Source organism: Pleurodeles waltl, chromosome 6 (assembly GCF_031143425.1).
Source record: "Pleurodeles waltl isolate 20211129_DDA chromosome 6, aPleWal1.hap1.20221129, whole genome shotgun sequence".
Taxonomy (NCBI): Eukaryota; Metazoa; Chordata; class Amphibia; order Caudata; family Salamandridae; genus Pleurodeles; species Pleurodeles waltl.
In genome coordinates, this window is record NC_090445.1 from 1,203,956,630 (window position 1) to 1,203,976,826 (window position 20,197).

The following is a 20,197-nucleotide window of genomic DNA, read 5'->3' on the forward strand; positions in this document are numbered from 1 at the left end:
TTGACACACACCAGTTCAGGGATACCCAGCATGGCTGCATGGGTTTTCAGTTCTACCTCAGCCCATGCTGAGGACTCCAGGTCATTTCCAAGCAAACAGTCTACTGGAATATTTGAGGAGACCACCACCTGTTTCAGGCCATTGACCCCTCCCCACTCTAAAGTTACCATAGCCATGGGATGTACTTTAGTTTGATTGTCAGCATTGGTGACTGGATAGGTTTGTCCAGTCAGGTATTGGCCAGGGGAAACCAGTTTCTCTGTCACCATAGTGACACTGGCACCTGTATCCCTCAGGCCCTCTACACTTGTCCCATTAATTAAGAGCTGCTGCCTGTATTTTTGCATGTTAGGGGGCCAAGCAGCCAGTGTGGCTAAATCCACCCCACCCTCAGAGACTAATGTAGCTTCAGTGTGACACCTGATTTGCTCTGCGCACACTGTTGATCCCACTTGGAGAATAGCCATTCCAGTGTTAGCTGGAGTGGAGTTAGAAGTGGTTGTTTTCTTGGGACAGGCCTTGTCTCCAGTTTGGTGTCCAGGCTGATTACAGCTACGACACCAGGCCTTTTTGGGATCAAAGTTTTTACCCTTGTACCCAAAATTGTTTTTTGAAGAGGCTCTGGGCCCACCCTCCTGTGCAGGTTTTTGGGGGCCTGTAGAAGACTCTTTACTATTTTTGTTTGTGGCTGTCTCACCACCCTTCCCCTGGGGAGGTTTTGTGACCCCTTTCTTTTGGTCACCCCCTGTGGAAGTCTTGGACACCGTAGTCTTGACCCAATGGTCCGCCTTCTTTCCCAATTCTTGGGGAGAAATTGGTCCTAGGTCTACCAGATGCTGATGCAGTTTATCATTGAAACAATTACTTAATAGGTGTTCTTTCACAAATAAATTGTACAGCCCATCATAATTACTTACACCACTGCCTTGAATCCAACCATCTAGTGTTTTTACTGAGTAGTCTACAAAGTCAACCCAGGTCTGGCTCGAGGATTTTTGAGCCCCCCTGAATCTAATCCTATACTCCTCAGTGGAGAATCCAAAGCCCTCAATCAGGGTACCCTTCATGAGGTCATAAGATTCTGCATCTTTTCCAGAGAGTGTGAGGAGTCTATCCCTACACTTTCCTGTGAACATTTCCCAAAGGAGAGCACCCCAGTGAGATTTGTTCACTTTTCTGGTTACACAAGCCCTCTCAAAAGCTGTGAACCATTTGGTGATGTCATCACCATCTTCATATTTAGTTACAATCCCTTTGGGGATTTTCAACATGTCAGGAGAATCTCTGACCCTATTTAAGTTGCTGCCACCATTGATGGGTCCTAGGCCCATCTCTTGTCTTTCCCTTTCTATGGCTAGGATCTGTCTTTCCAAAGCCAATCTTTTGGCCATCCTGGCTAACTGGATGTCCTCTTCACTGGAGTTATCCTCAGTGATTTCAGAGATGTTGGTCCCTCCTGTGAGGGAAGCATCATCTCTGACTATTATGTTTGGAGTCAGGGCTTGAGAGGCCCTGTTCTCCCTAAATAGGACTGGTAGGGGGGAATCTCCCTCCAAGTCACTATCATCATCCTCTGTGTTGCCATCCTCAGAGGGGTTGGCCTTTTCAAACTCTGCCAACAGCTCCTGGAGCTGTAGTTTGGAAGGTCTGGGGCCCATTGTTGTTTTCTTTATTTTACAGAGTGACCTTAGCTCCCTCATCTTAAGATGGAGGTAAGGTGTGGTGTCGAGTTCCACCACGTTCACATCTGTACTAGACATTATGCTTCTAAAAGTTGGAATACTTTTTAAGAATCTAAAAACTAGTTCTAGAATCTAATTCAAACTTTTCACAAACTTTTAAACACTAAAAGAAATGCTAAACAGGGACTAACACAAGGCCCTAGCAGGACTTTTAAGAATTTAGAAAAATAGTTGAAATTGCAAAAATCAATTTCTAATGACAATTTTTGGAATTTGTCGTGTGATCAGGTATTGGCTGAGTAGTCCAGCAAATGCAAAGTCTTGTACCCCACCGCTGATCCACCAATGTAGGAAGTTGGCTCTGTATGCACTATTTCAAAGTAAGGAATAGTATGCACAGAGTCCAAGGGTTCCCCTTAGAGGTAAGATAGTGGCAAAAATAGATAATACTAATGCTCTATTTTGTGGTAGTGTGGTCGAGCAGTAGGCTTATCAAAGGAGTAGTTTAAGCATTTGTTGTACATACACCCAGGCAATAAATGAGGAACACATACTCAGAAACAATTCCAGGCCAATAAGTTTTTGTTATAGAAAAATATATTTTCTTAGTTTATTTTAAGAACCACATTTTCAAATTCTACATGTAATATCTCATTTGAAAGGTATTGCAGGTAAGTACTTTAGGAACTTTGAATAATTACAGTAGCATATATACTTTTCACATAAAACACAAATAGCTGTTTTAAAAGTGGACACTTCGTGCAATTTTCACAGTTCCTGGGGGAGGTATAGTATTGTTAGGTTTTGCAGGTAAGTACACCACCTACGGGGTTAAGATTGGGGTCCAAGGTAGCCCACCGTTAAGGGTTCAGAGCAACCCCAAAGTCACCACACCAGCAGCTCAGGACCGGTCAGGTGCAGAGTTCAAAGTGGTGCCCAAAACGCATAGGCTTCAATGGAGAGAAGGGAGTGCCCCGGTTCCAGTCTGCCAGCAGGTAAGTACCCGCGTCTTCGGAGGGCAGACCAGGGGGGTTTTGTAGGGCACCGTGGGGGACACAAGTCCACACAAAAAGTACACCCTCAGCAGCGCGGGGGCGGCCGGGTGCAGTGTAGAAACAAGCGTCGGGTTTCCAATGGGAGACCAAGGGGTCTCTTCAGCTGTGCAGGCAGGCAAGGGGGGGGCTCCTTGGGGTAGCCACCACCTGGGCAAGGGAGAGGGCCTCCTGGGGGTCACTCCTGCACTGGAGTTCCGATCCTTCAGGTGCTGGGGGCTGCGGGTGCAGGGTCTTTCCCAGCGGTCGGGATTTTAGAGTCAGGCAGTCGCGGTCAGGCGTAGCCTGGGGATTCCCTCTACAGGCGTCGCTGTGTGAGCTCAGGGGGGACAACTTTGGTTACTCACAGTCTCGGAGTCGCCGGAGGGTCCTCCCTGAGGTGTTGGTTCTCCACCAGTCGAGTCTGGGTCGCCGGGTGCAGTGTTGCAAGTCTCACGCTTCTTGCGGGGATTTGCAGGGGTCTTTAAATCTGCTCCTCTGTAACAAAGTTGCAGTCTTTTTGGAACAGGGCCGCTGTCCTCGGGTGTTTCTTGTTCCTCTTGAAGCAGGGCAGTCCTCGGAGGATTCAGAGGTCGCTGGTCCTGGGGAAAGCGTCGCTGGAGCAGGTTTCTTTAGAAGGCAGGAGACAGGCCGGTAGGACTGGGGCCAAAGCAGTTGGTGTCTTCTTTTCTTCTTCTGCAGGGGTCTTTCAGCTCAGCAGTCCTCTTCTTCTTGTAGTTGCAGGAATCTAACTTCTTAGGTTCAGGGAAGCCCTTAAATACTAAATTTAAGGGCGTGTTTAGGTCTGGGGGGTTAGTAGCCAATGGCTACTAGCCCTGAGGGTGGGTACACCCTCTTTGTGCCTCCTCCCAAGGGGAGGGGGTCACAATCCTTTCCCTATTGGGGGAATCCTCCATCTGCAAGATGGAGGATTTCTAAAAGTTGGAGTCACTTCAGCTCAGGACACCTTAGGGGCTGTCCTGACTGGCCAGTGACTCCTCCTTGTTATTCTCATTATTTCCTCCGACCTTGCCGCCAAAAGTGGGGGCCGTGGCCGGAGGGGGCGGGCAACTCCACTAGCTGGAGTGTCCTGCGGTGCTGGAACAAAGGGGTGAGCCTTTGAGGCGCACCGCCAGGTGTTACAGCTCCTGCCTGGGGGAGGTGTTAGCATCTCCACCCAGCGCAGGCGTTTGTCACTCTGAGGCCAGTAACAAAGGCACTCTCCCCATGGGGCCAGCAACATGTCTCGGTTGTGGCAGGCTGCTGGAAAAAGTCAGCCTACACAGATAGTCGGTTAAGTTTTCAGGGGGCACCTCTAAGGTGCCCTCTGGGGTGTATTTCACAATAAAATGTACACTGGCATCAGTGTGCATTTATTGTGCTGAAAAGTTTGATACCAAACTTCCCAGTTTTCAGTGTAGCCATTATGGTGCTGTGGAGTTCGTGTTAAACAGACTCCCAGACCATATACTCTTATGGCTACCCTGCACTTACAATGTCTACGGTTTTGCTTAGACACTGTAGGGGCACAGTGCTCATGCACTGGTGCCCTCACCTATGGTATAGTGCACCCTGCCTTAGGGCTGTAAGGCCTGCTAGAGGGGTGACTTATCTATACTGCATAGGCAGTGTGAGGTTGGCATGGCACCCTGAGGGGAGTGCCATGTCGACTTACTCATTTTGTTCTCACCAGCACACACAAGCTGGCAAGCAGTGTGTCTGTGCTGAGTGAGGGGTCCCCAGGGTGGCATAAGCTATGCTGCAGCCCTTAGAGACCTTCCCTGGCATCAGGACCCTTGGTACCAGTTACAAGGGACTTACCTGGATGCCAGGGTGTGCCAATTGTGTAAAACAAAAGTACAGGTTAGGGAAAGAACACTGGTGCTGGGGCCTGGTTAGCAGGCCTCAGCACACTTTCAATTCAAAACATCGCATCAGGAAAGGCAAAAAGTCAGGGGGTAACCATGCCAAGGAGGCATTTCCTTACAACTCCACAGAGCATTTTGTTATAAAAACACCACGTAGGCCAAAATAGGGTAGAGGCATTCCAGCTATTGCCATTGGGAATGTACATCTTTCCATTAAAAGCCTTGCTGATCCTGAGCTTTTCTATTCAGCCAACTTGGAGGATTGCCCTTGCCCACCTTTCAGGTGTGGGGTCGGGGCTCATTCCAAAGACCAGGACGGGCAGAATGCCGAACACCACTATGCTCTCAAGTTTAGACTGTGTAGGTAGGAATTACTAGATCTCATGATTAGATCAGGATAGTGGGATTGTTCATATGTTTTACTCGAAGGGTCACAATCATCTCTGCATTATGTTTCATCTGCCAAATAACAGCTCATGCTTTTTATCTTTGGATGCAATTTCTTCAATAAATATTGAAACTTCCTCTTGTTGCTTGCCTCAGCATGTGTGAGACTGTGTAACTGAGAGCAAGGGGTTTGATCTGTTCCACCACGACTTCCCTGTGTAGTCCGTGTTTCATGTTACTAGGCTGCCACAAATCACCTTTACTTCCTAGGTTTGGGTTAGGTGCTGCTAGCTAGCCGACGAAGTCAGGCCAAGAGCTTCCGGTCAGTGTGGGGCTGAGTCAGTCACCCACACTCTGTGGTGCTGCCACCCTAAACTTAGCAGTCTTACCCCATGATGAGTCAGGCAACATGGTGCCACCAACGTTTGGTCAGACACAGATTTGACTGATCTCCCAAGTGCCTCTTTCTCTCGTATGGTTAAGACAATCTAATTACCTTATATGTAGATGTTTGTGTAATTAAAGATTAATCCTCTCAGCTAAATAGGTAGTATCTGTCTTAGACTGTGGGTATTTCAAGCTTGAACCTTAGAAGGATTGCCTGAATTGGTGGTTCTATCTCTGAATCTTACCACCTCAAAATATGTGGACCCTCAACGGGTAACCATTCCAATAAATGAGACAACCTCTCACACATCTATTTGCTCATGGGCTTTCTGATGAAGGTGGGGATGCTAGGTTTTTGGTAGAGGCGCCTGAAGTGTACAGAACAGACAGTTTCTATTCATGGGTTACCTTTCCAGCAGCAGATGCAAGCACACACCATTTTCATAAGCATACAATAACAAACACTTCTACACAATACTGAGCTTATGCATATTTAGATAAAGCTCTTTCGTATCAAGAACACCAGAATTGGTTTGAAGGTGCCCTTCCACACGTTCTAAACAATATTAGATTAGATCCCTTAAGTAACGATGGATCTACATGGCCAGAATTGACCACACATACACCACATCCCAATGTACCAAGTATGACGGTAGCTGATGTAAGCCACTTATACAATAATGTATTTGTTATATATAGACTCTTAATACAATTCATAATGCAGACTTTAAACACCGACCCAGCGAAGGCTGCTCTAGTGCCACCACATTTGTCTACAACCAGGATTTACCCCTCAACTGTACACTCAATAATGGGTAAGGTACCCATAAAACGTGAAGGAATTCCTTTTTGGAATTGTACAAAAAATAAATGCTCTGGCAGCACCGTTTCCCCATACAGATCTCCAGAATAAAGACTTCTCATAATGTGTTGGCCTTTTGGAATGGTTCCATCTGTGGATAACTGTGCCACTTGGGGCATAGTATTTGGCTCAATTTACACTACTGCACAGTGTAACCAGCACATGCGAATCTTCCGGAAGTGTTAAAACAAATCCAAGATGAGTATGGGGCGGCCCCTACCATGGATCTTGGGATGCAATTAATGGTCAATTGTTCTACAGTCTCCTCAATTATATTAAGTAATATGAAAGGGTAAACAGTTGTATTGGCAGTACGCCAGCAGCACTGAGATTTTCCACTGCGAGATCTGGAATAGGAGCTGCCTAAGATTATTGCCATAATTTATAGCAGTATAGGTCAGGATAGTCTGGGAGCTAGACCTAGTAAACCACAATTAGAAGGTAAATCCAGTAAGGATAATGCCAAGCAAGTGCAAGAGGGTTCTAAAAACACTGGGAGAAACAGAAAAATAACGAAGACAAACAAAAACAAAGAGGGGAATCCCCGTACTCTGAGACCTTAGAAAAGCGTTACAATCTTAGAAACCGTGAAACTTTAAAAACTCCTGACAGATATCAGTATACAGATACTCACTCATCTCGTTCCTTGCAGGACTTGCCTGACACAGTGAGAGAGGAGTGTGGTAGGACCACCTAAATGAGTATGTAAAACTGAAAAAGGAGTCAACGCTCTTTGGAGACTTTCATGAAAAAGGAAAATAAACGTCCCCAACCAAAACCCCAATTCAAAAAGGTGGTTCCAGTAATTTCAGCTAAACATGCCACATATTGAGAACATTACTGAAGAACAGGACTTGGGCAGCGATTTGCTTGACTGCGCAGAAGAGGTCACGATAGTTCACCAGAATCTTCTAGGATTTCTGGATGTTACACCTTGAAGTTGAAACAGCGTACAGGTGCACCTCCCCACCTGACAGGGTTTACAAACTAAAAATAGAAATTGAGGGAGACATTGAGGGCACCATAAAAGTGGTCTTCTGGGGAAGATTAACCCTAAGTATGATATCCTATTGGCAGAAAATGATTGGGCACCTCAATTTGTCCTAACACTTCCACGCCGGAAGATGTCATTTTGCCTTCTTTCTCAGTCGGTCTTCCAGACACATGTAAGGAAGTGTAGGAAGTTGGCTCTGTATGCACTATTTCAAAGTAAGGAATAGTATGCACATAGTCCAAGGGTTCCCCTTAGAGGTAAGATAGTGGCAAAAAGAGATAATACTAATGCTCTATGTAAGGAAATGCCTCCTTGGCATGGTTGCCCCCTGACTTTTTGCCTTTGCTGATGCTATGTTTACAATTGAAAGTGTGCTGAGGCCTGCTAACCAGGCCCCAGCACCAGTGTTCTTTCCCTAACCTGTACTTTTGTATCCACAATTGGCAGACCTTGGCATCCAGATAAGTCCCTTGTAACTGGTACTTCTAGTACCAAGGGCCCTGATGCCAAGGAAGGTCTCTAAGGGCTGCAGCATGTCTTATGCCACCCTGAAGACCTCTCACTCAGCACAGACACACTGCTTGCCAGCTTGTGTGTGCTAGTGAGAACAAAACGAGTAAGTCGACATGGCACTCCCCTCAGGGTGCCATGCCAGCCTCTCACTGCCTATGCAAGTATAGGTCAGTCACCCCTCTAGCAGGCCTTACAGCCCTAAGGCAGGGTGCACTATACCATAGGTGAGGGTACCAGTGCATGAGCATGGTACCCCTACAGTGTCTAAACAAAACCTTAGACATTGTAAGTGCAGGGTAGCCATAAGAGTATATGGTCTGGGAGTTTGTCAAACACGAACTCCACAGCACCATAATGGCTACACTGGGAAGTTTGGTATCAAACTTCTCAGCACAATAAATGCACACTGATGCCAGTGTACATTTTATTGCAAAATACACCCCAGAGGGCACCTTAGAGGTGCCCCCTGAAACTTAACCGACTGTCTGTGTAGGCTGACTAGTTCCAGCAGCCTGCCACACTAGAGACATGTTGCTGGCCCCATGGGGAGAGTGCCTTTGTCACTCTGAGGCCAGTAACAAAGCCTGCACAGGGTGGAGATGCTAACACCTCCCCCAGGCAGGAGCTGTAACACCTGGCGGTGAGCCTCAAAGGCTCACCCCTTTGTCACAGCACCGCAGGACACTCCAGCTAGTGGAGTTGCCCGCCCCCTCCGGCCCCGGCCCCCACTTTTGGCGGCAAGGCCGGAGGAAATAATGAGAATAACAAGGAGGAGTCACTGGCCAGTCAGGACAGCCCCTAAGGTGTCCTGAGCTGAGGTGACTCTGACTTTTAGAAATCCTCCATCTTGCAGATGGAGGATTCCCCCAATAGGGTTAGGATTGTGACCCCCTCCCCTTGGGAGGAGGCACAAAGAGGGTGTACCCACCCTCAGGGCTAGTAGCCATTGGCTACTAACCCCCCAGACCTAAACACGCTCTTAAATTTAGTATTTAAGGGCTACCCTGAACCCTAGAAAATTAGATTCCTGCAACAACAAGAAGGACTGCCTAGCTGAAAACCCCTGCAGAGGAAGACCAGAAGACAACAACTGCCTTGGCTCCAGAAACTCACCGGCCTGTCTCCTGCCTTCCAAAGAACTCTGCTCCAGCGACGCCTTCCAAAGGGACCAGCGACCTCTGAATCCTCTGAGGACTGCCCTGCTTCGACGACGACAAGAAACTCCCGAGGACAGCGGACCTGCTCCAAAAAGACTGCAACTTTATCCAAAGGAGCAGATTTAAAGACCCCTGCAACTCCCCGCAAGAAGCGTGAGACTTGCAACACTGCACCCGGCGACCCCGACTCGGCTGGTGGAGAACCAACACCTCAGGGAGGACCCCCGGACTACTCTACGACTGTGAGTACCAAAACCTGTCCCCCCTGAGCCCCCACAGCGCCGCCTGCAGAGGGAATCCCGAGGCTTCCCCTGACCGCGACTCTCTGAAACCTAAGTCCCGACGCCTGGAAAAGACCCTGCACCCGCAGCCCCCAGGACCTGAAGGACCGGACTTTCACTGCAGAAGTGACCCCCAGGAGTCCCTCTCCCTTGCCCAAGTGGATGTTTCCCCGAGGAAGCCCCCCCTTGCCTGCCTGCAGCGCTGAAGAGATCCCTTGATCTCTCATTGACTTCCATTGCGAACCCGACGCTTGTTCTAACACTGCACCCGGCCGCCCCCGCGCCGCTGAGGGTGAAATTTCTGTGTGGGCTTGTGTCCCCCCCGGTGCCCTACAAAACCCCCCTGGTCTGCCCTCCGAAGACGCGGGTACTTACCTGCAAGCAGACCGGAACCGGGGCACCCCCTTCTCTCCATTGAAGCCTATGCGTTTTGGGCACCACTTTGAACTCTGCACCTGACTGGCCCTGAGCTGCTGGTGTGGTAATTTTGGGGTTGCTCTGAACCCCCAACGGTGGGCTACCTTGGACCAAGAACTGAACCCTGTAAGTGTCTTACTTACCTGGTAAAACTAACAAAAACTTACCTCCCCCAGGAACTGTGAAAATTGCACTAAGTGTCCACTTTTAAAGTAGCTATTTGTGAATAACTTGAAAAGTATACATGCAATTGAAATGATTCAAAGTTCCTAATGTACTTACCTGCAATACCTTTCAAACAAGATATTACATGTTAAATTTGAACCTGTGGTTCTTAAAATAAACTAAGAAAAGATATTTTTCTATAACAAAACCTATTGGCTGGATTTGTCTCTGAGTGTGTGTACCTCATTTATTGTCTATGTGTATGTACAACAAATGCTTAACACTACTCCTTGGATAAGCCTACTGCTCGACCACACTACCACAAAATAGAGCATTAGTATTATCTCTTTTTACCACTATTTTACCTCTAAGGGGAACCCTTGGACGCTGTGCATGCTATTCCTTACTTTGAAATAGCACATACAGAGCCAACTTCCTACACTCTATTTTGTGGTAGTGTGGTCGAGCAGTAGGCTTATCAAAGGAGTAGTGTTAAGCATTTGTTGTACATACACACAGGCAATAAATGAGGAACACACACTCAGAGACAAATCCAGCCAATAGGTTTTGTTATAGAAAAATATATTTTCTTAGTTTATTTTAAGAACCACAGGTTCAAATTCTACATGTAATATCTCATTTGAAAGGTATTGCAGGTAAGTACTTTAGGAACTTTGAATCATTACATTAGCATGTATACTTTTTACATAAAACACAATAAGCTGTTTTAAAAGTGGACACAGTGCAATTTTCACAGTTCCTGGGGGAGGTAAAGTATTGTTAGGTTTCACAGGTAAGTCACTTACAGGTTTCAGTTTTGGGTCCAAGGTAGCCCACCGTTGGGGGTTCAGAGCAACCCCAAAGTTATCACACCAGCAGCTCAGGGCCGGTCAGGTGCAAAGGTCAAAGAGGTGCCCAAACCACATAGGCTTCAATGGAGAGAAGGGGGTGCCCCGGTTCCGGTCTGCCAGCAGGTAAGTACCCGCGTCTTCGGAGGGCAGACCAGGGGGGTTTTGTAGGGCACCGGGGGGGACACAAGTCAGCACAAAAAGTACACCCTCAGCAGCGCGGGAGCGGCCGGGTGCAGTGTGCAAACACGCGTCGGGTTTTCAATGGTTTTCAATGAGAGACCAAGGGATCTCTTCAGCGGTGCAGGCAGGCAAGGGGTAGCCACCACCTGGGCAAGGGAGAGGGTCTCCTGGGGGTCACTCCTGCACAGAAGTTCCGTTCCTTCAGGTGCTGGGGGCTGCAGGTGCAGGGTCTTTTCCAGCCGTCGGGACTTTAGGTTCAGGCAGTCGCGGTCAGGGGGAGCCTCGGGATTCCCTCTGCAGGTGTCGCTGCGGGGGCTCAGGTGGGACAACTTTGGTTATTCACGGACTCGGAGTCGCCGGAGGGTCCTCCCTGAGGTGTTGGTTCTCCACCAGTCGAGTCGGGGTCGCCGGGTGCAGTGTTGCAAGTCTCACGCTTATTGCGGGGAGTTGCAGGGGTCTTTAAATCTGCTCCTTTGAAACAAAGTTGCAGTTCTTTTGGAGCAGTGCCGCTGTCCTCAGGAGTTTCTTGTCTTTCTTGAAGCAGGGCAGTCCTCAGAGGATTCAGAGGTCACTGGTCCCTTGGAAAGCGTAGCTGGAGCAGGTTTCTTTGGAAGGCAGGAGACAGGCCGGTAAGTCTGGGGCCAAAGCAGTTGGTGTCTTCTGTTCTTCCTCTGCAGGGGTTTTTCAGCTCAGCAGTCGTCTTCTTCTTGTAGTTTCAGGAATCTAAATTCTTAGGTTCAGGGAAGCCCTTAAATACTAAATTTAAGGGCGTGTTTAGGTCTGGGGGGTTAGTAGCCAATGGCTACTAGCCCTGAGGGTGGGTACACCCTCTTTGTGCCTCCTCCCAAGGGGAGGGGGTCACATTCCTATCCCTATTGGGGGAATCCTCCATCTGCAAGATGGAGGATTTCTAAAAGTCAGAGTCACCTCAGCTCAGGACACCTTAGGGGCTGTCCTGACTGGCCAGTGACTCCTCCTTGTTTTTCTCATTATCTCCTCCTGGACTTGCCGCCAAAAGTGGGGGCTGTGTCCAGGAGGCGGGCATCTCCACTAGCTGGAGTGCCCTGGGGCATTGTAACACGAAGCTTGAGCCTTTGAAGCTCACTGCTAGGTGTTACAGTTCCTGCAGGGGGGAAGTGTGAAGCACCTCCACCCAGAGCAGGCTTTGTTTCTGTCCTCAGAGAGCACAAAGGCTCTCACCGCATTAGGTCAGAAACTCGTCTCTCAGCAGCAGGCTGGCACAGACCAGTCAGTCCTGCACTGAACAATTGGGTAAAATACAGGGGGTATCTCTAAAATGCGCTCTGTGTGCATTTTTTAATAAATCTAACACTGGCATCAGTGTGGGTTTATTATTCTGAGAAGTTTGATACTAAACTTCCCAGTATTCAGTGTAGCCATTATGGAGCTGTCGAGTTCGTTTTTGACAGACTCCCAGCCCATATACTCTTATGGCTACCCTGCACTTACAATGTCTAAGGGTTTGCTTAGACACTGTAGGGGCATAGTGCTCATGCACATATGCCCTCACCTGTGGTATAGTTAGGGCTGTAAGGCCTACTAGAGGGGTGACTTACCTATGCCACAGGCAGTGGGAGGTTGGCATGGCACCCTGAGGGGAGTGCCATGTCGACTTAGTCATTTTCTCCCCACTAGCACACACAAGCTGGCAAGCAGTGTGTCTGTGCTGAGTGAGGGGTCCCTAGGGTGGCATAAGACATGCTGCAGCCCTTAGAGACCTTCCCTGGCATCAGGGCCCTTGGTACCTGGGGTACCAGTTACAAGGGACTTACCTAGGTGCCAGGGTTGTGCCAATTGTGGAAACAATGGTACATTTTAGGTGAAAGAACACTGGTGCTGGGGCCTGGCGCAAAAAGTGGGGGGTAACTGCAACAGGGAGCCATTTCTTTACAGGAAGCCTATACCGCAGATTGTGTTTTGGCGCAAGCTTCAGTGCTGTACCGCAACCATTTGAGGTGGGATAGGAATTCCCCATACAATGCCATTCCACTGCACAGATATAACCACAATATCCCATTTAACATGAGGCTAATGCACCAGTGAGGGAAATTCTCTCACAACTTGAGAAACCTGGAGTAATTGAACCCTGTGTTTGACCTAAGAATAACCCTTTGTTTCCCGCTGCTAACCCAGACCATTCATTTAGAATATTCTTAGATTACAGACATTCAAACAGCCACACATGCACATTTGCTAAGCAAAATTCCCGTAGTACAGCATTAATCAACAATATAGTGCACAAAAAATACAAAACAACCTTGGATATTTCCACTTTTTTTCTGTCAGTCTAGCACCTGAAAGCAGGATTTAAGTACCTTCTCAGCGCTAGACTGGCAAAGAAGACTTGCCGTTTAACCCAAGGGTGTAGGAACAGCCCCAGTTTGTTCTCAGCCCATATGATCAATATTTCATGATATTGATCCTGAGGTGTTGCTTATGTAGATGACATCTATCTGAGAGGTAACAATCACAACACACACCTAGCCAGGGTGGATCACGTTGTTTTGGGATTTGCTGCAAAGGGCTACAAATACATTTTCAAGAAAACAAAAATTGCTTTTTTTTGTGTTCTATTTTTAGAATGCGAACTATAAAATGAGGGAAAGAGTTGGACACCTCAGTTGTTTGGGAAATGTGCGCAATTACTACAACCAAACACCAACAAGAAACTGCAGTCATTGCTTGGTTACTTGAATTTTGGCAGAACGTACATTCTGGAATAAGCACAGTGCAGTAAACCACTTTGATTTAATCTGTCCAGACTGTAGGAAGTTGGCTCTGTATGCACTATTTCAAAGTAAGGAATAGTATGCACAGAGTCCAAGGGTTCCCCTTGGAGGTAAGATAGTGGCAAAAAGAGATAATTCTAATGCTCTATTTTGTGGTAGTGTGGTTGAGCAGTAGGCTTATCAAATGAGTAATGTTAAGCATTTGTTGTACACACACAGGCAATAAATGAGGAACACACACTCTGAGACAATTCCAGGCCAATAGGTTTTTTGTTTAGAAAAATATCTTTTCTTAGTTTATTTTAAGAACCACAGGTTCAAGATTTACATCTAATACTTCAAATGAAAGGTATTTCAGGTAGGTACTTTAGGAACTTTGAATTAGCAAAATAGCATATACTGTTTTCACATAAATGACATATAGCTATTTTAAAACTAGACACAGTGCAATTTTCAACAGTTCCTGGGGGGAGTAAGAGTTTGTTAGTTTTTGCAGGTAAGTAAACTACCTACGGGGTTTAAGTTTGGGTCCAAGGCAGCCCACTGTTGGGGGTTCAGGGCAACCCCAAAGTTACCACACCAGCAGCTCAGGGCCGGTCAGGTGCAGAGGTCAAAGTGGTGCCCAAAACGCCTAGGCTTCAATGGAGAAGGGGGTTTTGTAGGGCATCGGGGAGGACACAAGTCCACACAGAAAGTACACCCTCAGCGGCACGGGGGCGGCTGGGTGCAGTGTGCAAACAAGCGTCGGGTTTTCAATAGAAATAATGGGAGACCAAGGGGTCTCTTCAGCGATGCAGGCAAGGTGGGGCTCCTCGGGGTAGCCACCACCTGGGCAAGGGAGAGGGCCACCTGGGGGTCGCTCCTGCACTGGAGGTCGTATACTTCAGGTCCTGGGGGCTGCGGATGCAGCGCCTTTACCAGGTGTCGGGTCTTTGAAGCAGGCAGTCGCGGTCAGGGGGAGCCTCGGGATTCCCTCTGCAGGCGTCGCTGTGGGCACTCAGGGGGGTCAACTCTGGTTACTCACGGTCTCGCAGTCGCCGGGGAGTCCTCCCTGAAGTGATTGTTCTCCACAAGTCGAGCCGGGGGCATCGGGTGCAGAGTGTCAAGTCTCACGCTTCCGGCGGGAAACGCGTGTTGTTTCAAAGTTGGTTCTTTGTTGCAAAGTTGCAGTCTTTGGTGAACAGAGCCGCTGTCCTCAGGAGTTCTTGGTCCTTCTAGATGCAGGGCAGTCCTCTGAGGCTTCAGAGGTCTCTGGTCCCTGTAAAAAGCGTAGCTGGAGCAGTGTCTTTAGAAGTGGGGACAGGCCGGTAGAGCTGGGGCCAAAGCAGATGGTGTCTCTGTCTTCTCTGCAGGGTTTTTCAGTTTAGCAGTCCTCTTCTTCTTAGGTTGCAGGAATCGGAGTTCCTAGGTTCTGGGGAGCCCCTAAATACAGAATTTAGGGGGGTGTTTAGGTCTGGGGGGTTAGTAGCCAATGGCTACTAGCCCCGAGGGTAGCTACACCCTCCTTGTGCCTCCTCCCTGAGGGGAGGGGGGCACATTCCTATCCCTATTGGGGGGAATCCTCCATCTGCAAGATGTAGGATTTCTAAAAGTCAGTCACCTCAGCTCAGGATGCCTTAGGGGCTGTCCTAACTGGCCAGTGACTCCTCCTTGTTTTTCTCATTATCTCCTCTGTCCTTGCCGCCAAAAGTGGGGCCGTGGCCGGAGGGGGCGGGCAACTCCACTAGCTGGATTGCTCTGGGGTGCTGTAACAAAGGGGGTGAGCCTTTGAGGCTCACCGCCAGGTGTTACAGTTCCTGCAGGGGGAAGTGATAAGCATCTCCACCCAGTACAGGCTTTGTTACTAGCCACAGAGTGACAAAGGCACTCCCCCTATGTGGCCAGCAACATGTCTGGTGTGTGGCAGGCTGCTAAAACTAGTCAGCCTACACGGATAGTCGGTTAAGGTTTCAGGGGGCACCTCTAAGGTGCCATATGGGGTGTATGTTACAATAAAATGTACACTGGCATCAGTGTGCATTTATTGCGCCGAGAAGTTTGATACCAAACTTCCCAGTTTTCAGTGTAGCCATTATGGTGCTGTGGAGTTCGTGTTTGACAGACTCCCAGACCATATACTCTTATGGCTACCCTGCACTTACAATGTCTAAGGTTTTGCTTAGACACTGTAGGGGCACAGTGCTCATGCACTTATGCCCTCACCTATGGTATAGTGCACCCTGCCTTAGGGCTTTAAGGCCTGCTAGAGGGGTGACTTATCTATACTTGCATAGGCAGTGAGAGGCTGGCATGGCACCCTGAGGGGAGTGCCATGTCGACTTACTCATTTTGTTCTCACCAGCACACACAAGCTGGCAAGCAGTGTGTCTGTGCTGAGTGAGGGGTCCCCAGGGTGGCATAAGACATGCTGCAGCCCTTAGAGACCTTCCCTGGCATCAGGGCCCTTGGTACCAGGGGTACCAGTTACAAGGGACTTACCTGGATGCCAGGGTGTGCCAATTCTGGATACAAAAGTACAGGTTAGGGAAAGAACACTGGTGCTGGGGCCGGGTTAGCAGGCCTCAGCACACTTTCAATTCAAAACATAGCATCAGCAAAGGCAAAAAGTCAGGGGGTAACCATGCCAAGGAGGCATTTCCTTACAGTACCGACTCGCAAAATGTGTTTCTGCATCGCGTGAGGCCTTTTGCGCCTCGCAAACGGCGATTTTCACCATTTGTGAGGCGCAAATGCCTACCTATATCTGGCCCTTAGTGCCATGAAGAAATTTAGGTTTGTATGGGTCTGCTCCGTTTTAAATCAAATGTTTAAAGCAGAGGTTCCCAACCTGTGGTCCGGGGACCTATGGGGGTCCACGAAGCCTTCTCAGGGAGTCCGCGACTGCTTTAAAAAAAAATAAATTAAAACTATTAATAAATATTGACAAATTAGGTCCCACGCTTACAGTAATGACTCAGTGGGAGGTCCCCAGATTCCAATGATGATTCAGTGGTGGTCCCTGGGTTCGATTAATGATGAAGTGGAGGTTCACAGAAGTCAAAAGGTTGGGAACCACTGGTTTAAAGTGTTTTAATGGCTGAAAAAATAAATGAAACATCTTTTTGTAGACGTAATGCAGTGGTGCAGACGGAATTTTTTTTTTTCAAAGTTGCTCATACTTAGTAAAGTAATAAAATTGAATTGATGACGTAAAACAACCAAGCACTGCTTTCCAAATGTCCTTTTTTTTATTTATTTATTTATTTTTTTACAGGAGCTAACAGCAGAGCAGAAAGAAGGTGCATTCTCTAATTTCAATATCTCTAAAGATACAATCAATCTTCTTAAAGGTAAGGATCCAAATAGTCTGGGGTATCACAACGGATTGTACTCCAACCTATAGTGTTTGTTACCTATATATAGTCAGTAAGTCCTTATTCTTGTGCATGCTTACGGCAGTACTGCTGATGAGCAAACCTTTTGAAATTTAACTTTTCATAAATTATAAATTGACTTACATTGTTTAAATGGCTTACACTTCAGAACTCTGCACACAAGCTCTATTCACTGCAAATAAATTTCATCACATGACACCCCTACTTTGAGTTACAGAGATGGCAATTTTACATTTGTGATGAGTTAGACTTTGATGGGGAATACAGTCAACCTGTTTTTGAGAGTGGGTGATGATAAACTGTCAAAAGGGTTAATGACTCCAGATAATGTAAATTTGTTTGTAGTATGTATGATTGTAGATACACTAACTCTGTGCATACTCTGTCATGTTGTGCTGGACGTTTGCAAGTTTTTCTTTGAAGAAGTCTTTTGAGTCACAAGTGGTGCTGTGACTCCTACCTAAGTAAATAATGTGCACAGGTACAACTCCAACTTTTTTTGACTATCTGGTTTGGATGTACACAGAGAGTACAGTGCTTGTCATGTTTCAGTACGTTCTTTGGGCCCACATGGTTGGTTCTGGACACTGACTCACTGTAAAAAAACAGATTGAGCTTTAACATTTCAGTGTTCTTAATCACCAGACTTCCAGAAGACTGACAACAGACTATTGATGCCCCGGACTCCGGGGTCTATGGCTCCAGAGAATGCAGAATGGAAAGCAATGTAAAACAGACATCCTTTCAGCTTTTCCCTGGTGCATTGGATCTTCGTGATGTCTGTAATCTGTCTTTCTCCTGACCGTGAAAAGACAAGGATTTCTGTGAGTCCTACTTCGCCTTCTGTTTTTAAAGGATCCCAAGCTACTGAACTGGAACATACTGGGCACATCTCACTACTCACTAACAGACGTCCTCGAAAACCATGAACTTCTTTGAGAGGAGAGCACACTTTTGGCACCAAAGTAGGTAAGGAAGTCTGCCATTTTGGAGGCAGACCAGGCATTATCCATTCCAGACACCGTTTCCTTGAGCGCCTCGACTTATGGGGATGAGGACTTTGAGCTGGCATTGAAGACCAGTGGCCCTCAAATGAAGACCACACTCAAGGTCATAAGCATGCCATCTGGCTCCAAGATCCAGGCCAAAGGCGCACAAAAAGGCCCTTGCCAAAGTCGAGCACTCCTCCTGTGGGAGTCTGACAACTAACCCTGAGCATGGGCACAAGAGACTTGCCTCTTCTCCTTTTATGGATCGGTCAGCACCAGAAGGCTTCGTAGTAAACTAAGTACCACCCCCCCACCCAAAAAAAAGTGCTGCTCCTCTATACCCACACCCCAAGTCTGCATTGAAGACACCTCTAAATCTGTCTCTGATTGTAGCTTGTCATGAGCATGGGACCCACATCTGGGCATATCTGTTACATTTATGGCATCACACTGAACTATATTAAAAGTGGAAAGATGGATTGCTTGGATTCATCTCAGCCACTCAAAATTATTCGGGGCCATACTGAAGTCCTTCATCATTTTCAACACCATGCCGCCCCACTTTGATGCAAATCAGTCTTGAGGCTGATCGTTAACAGCCTGAAAGGCTGGGTCCTCTCTGAACCAGAACACGACCAACCAAAGACCGTTTTCTGATTAGAGCTAGTGATTCAGGTCTAGCTTGGTGTAAGGAAATGCCTCCTTGGCATGGTTGCCCCCTGACTTTTTGCCTTTGCTGATGCTATGTTTTGAATTGAAAGTGTGCTGAGGCCTGCTAACCAGGCCCCAGCACCAGCGTTCTTTCCCTAACCTGTACTTTTGATTCCACAATTGGCACACCCTGGCATCCAGATAAGTCCCTTGTAACTGGTACCTCTGGTACCAAGGGCCCTGATGCCAGGAAGGGTCTCTAAGGGCTGCAGCAGGTATTATGCCACCCTAGAGACCCCTCACCCAGCACAGACACACTGCTTACCAGCTTGTGTGTGCTAGTGAGAACAAAATGAGTAAGTTGACATGGCACTCCCCTCAGGGTGCCATGCCAGCCTCTCACTGCCTATGCAGTATAGGTAAGACACCCCTCTAGCAGGCCTTACAGCCCTAAGGCAGGGTGCACTATACCATAGGTGAGGGTACCAATGCATGAGCACTGTGCCCCTACAGTGTCTAAGCAAAACCTTAGACATTGTAAGTGCACGGTAGCCATAAGAGTATATGGTCTGGGAGTCTGTTTTACACGAACTCCACAGCACCATAATGGCTACACTGAAAACTGGGAAGTTTGGTATCAAACTTCTCAGCACAATAAATGCACACTGATGCCAGTGTACATTTTATTGCAAAATACACCACAGAGGGCACCTTAGAGGTGCCCCCTGAAACTTAACCGACTATCTGTGTAGGCTGACTGGTTCCAGCAGCCTACCACACTAGAGACATGTTGCTGGCCCCATGGGGAGAGTGCCTTTGTCACTCTGAGGCCAGTAACAAAGCCTGCACTGGGTGGAGATGCTAACACCTCCCCCAGGCAGGAGCTGTAACACCTGGCGGTGAGCCTCAAAGGCTCACCCCTTTGTCACAGCACCGCAGGACACTCCAGCTAGTGGAGTTGCCCGCCCCCTCCGGCCCCGGCCCCCACTTTTGGCAGCAAGGCCGGAGAAAATAATGAGAATAACAAGGAGGAGTCACTGGCCAGTCAGGACAGCCCCTAAGGTGTCCTGAGCTGAGGTGACTCTAACTTTTAGAAATCCTCCATCTTGCAGATGGAGGATTCCCCCAATAGGATTAGGGATGTGACCCCCTCCCCTTGGGAGGAGGCACAAAGAGGGTGTACTCACCCTCAGGGCTAGTAGCCATTGGCTACTAACCCCCCAGACCTAAACACGCCCTTAAATTTAGTATTTAAGGGCTTCCCTGAACCTAAGATTTTAGATTCCTGAAACAACAAGAAGAAGGACTGCCTAGCTGAAAACCCCTGCAGAGGAAGACCAGAAGACAACAACTGCCTTGGCTCCAGAAACTCACCGGCCTGTCTCCTGCCTTCCAAAGAACTCTGCTCCAGCGACGCCTTCCAAAGGGACCAGCGACCTCTGAATCCTCTGAGGACTGCCCTGCTTCGACGACGACAAGAAACTCCCGAGGACAGCGGACCTGCTCCAAAAAGACTGCAACTTTATCCAAAGGAGCAGCTTTAAAGAACCCTGCAATCTCCCCGCAAGAAGCGTGAGACTTGCAACACTGCACCCGGCGACCCCGACTCGGCTGGTGGAGAACCAACACCTCAGGGAGGACCCCCGGACTACTCTACG

The 20,197-nt window shown here is 48.0% G+C and overlaps 1 protein-coding gene across 2 annotated transcripts in view; it reads left to right on the forward strand.

Moving 5' to 3' along the window:
• LOC138300753 (nucleolar RNA helicase 2-like) overlaps window positions 1-20,197 on the forward strand; it is a 338,402-nt gene that overhangs the window by 42,222 nt on the left and 275,983 nt on the right. For both annotated transcript variants that reach the window (XM_069240509.1, XM_069240510.1), the window contains exon 4: window positions 16,779-16,854. In XM_069240509.1, the coding sequence (XP_069096610.1) occupies window positions 16,779-16,854 (76 nt within the window). The remainder of the gene's footprint in view (window positions 1-16,778; window positions 16,855-20,197) is intronic.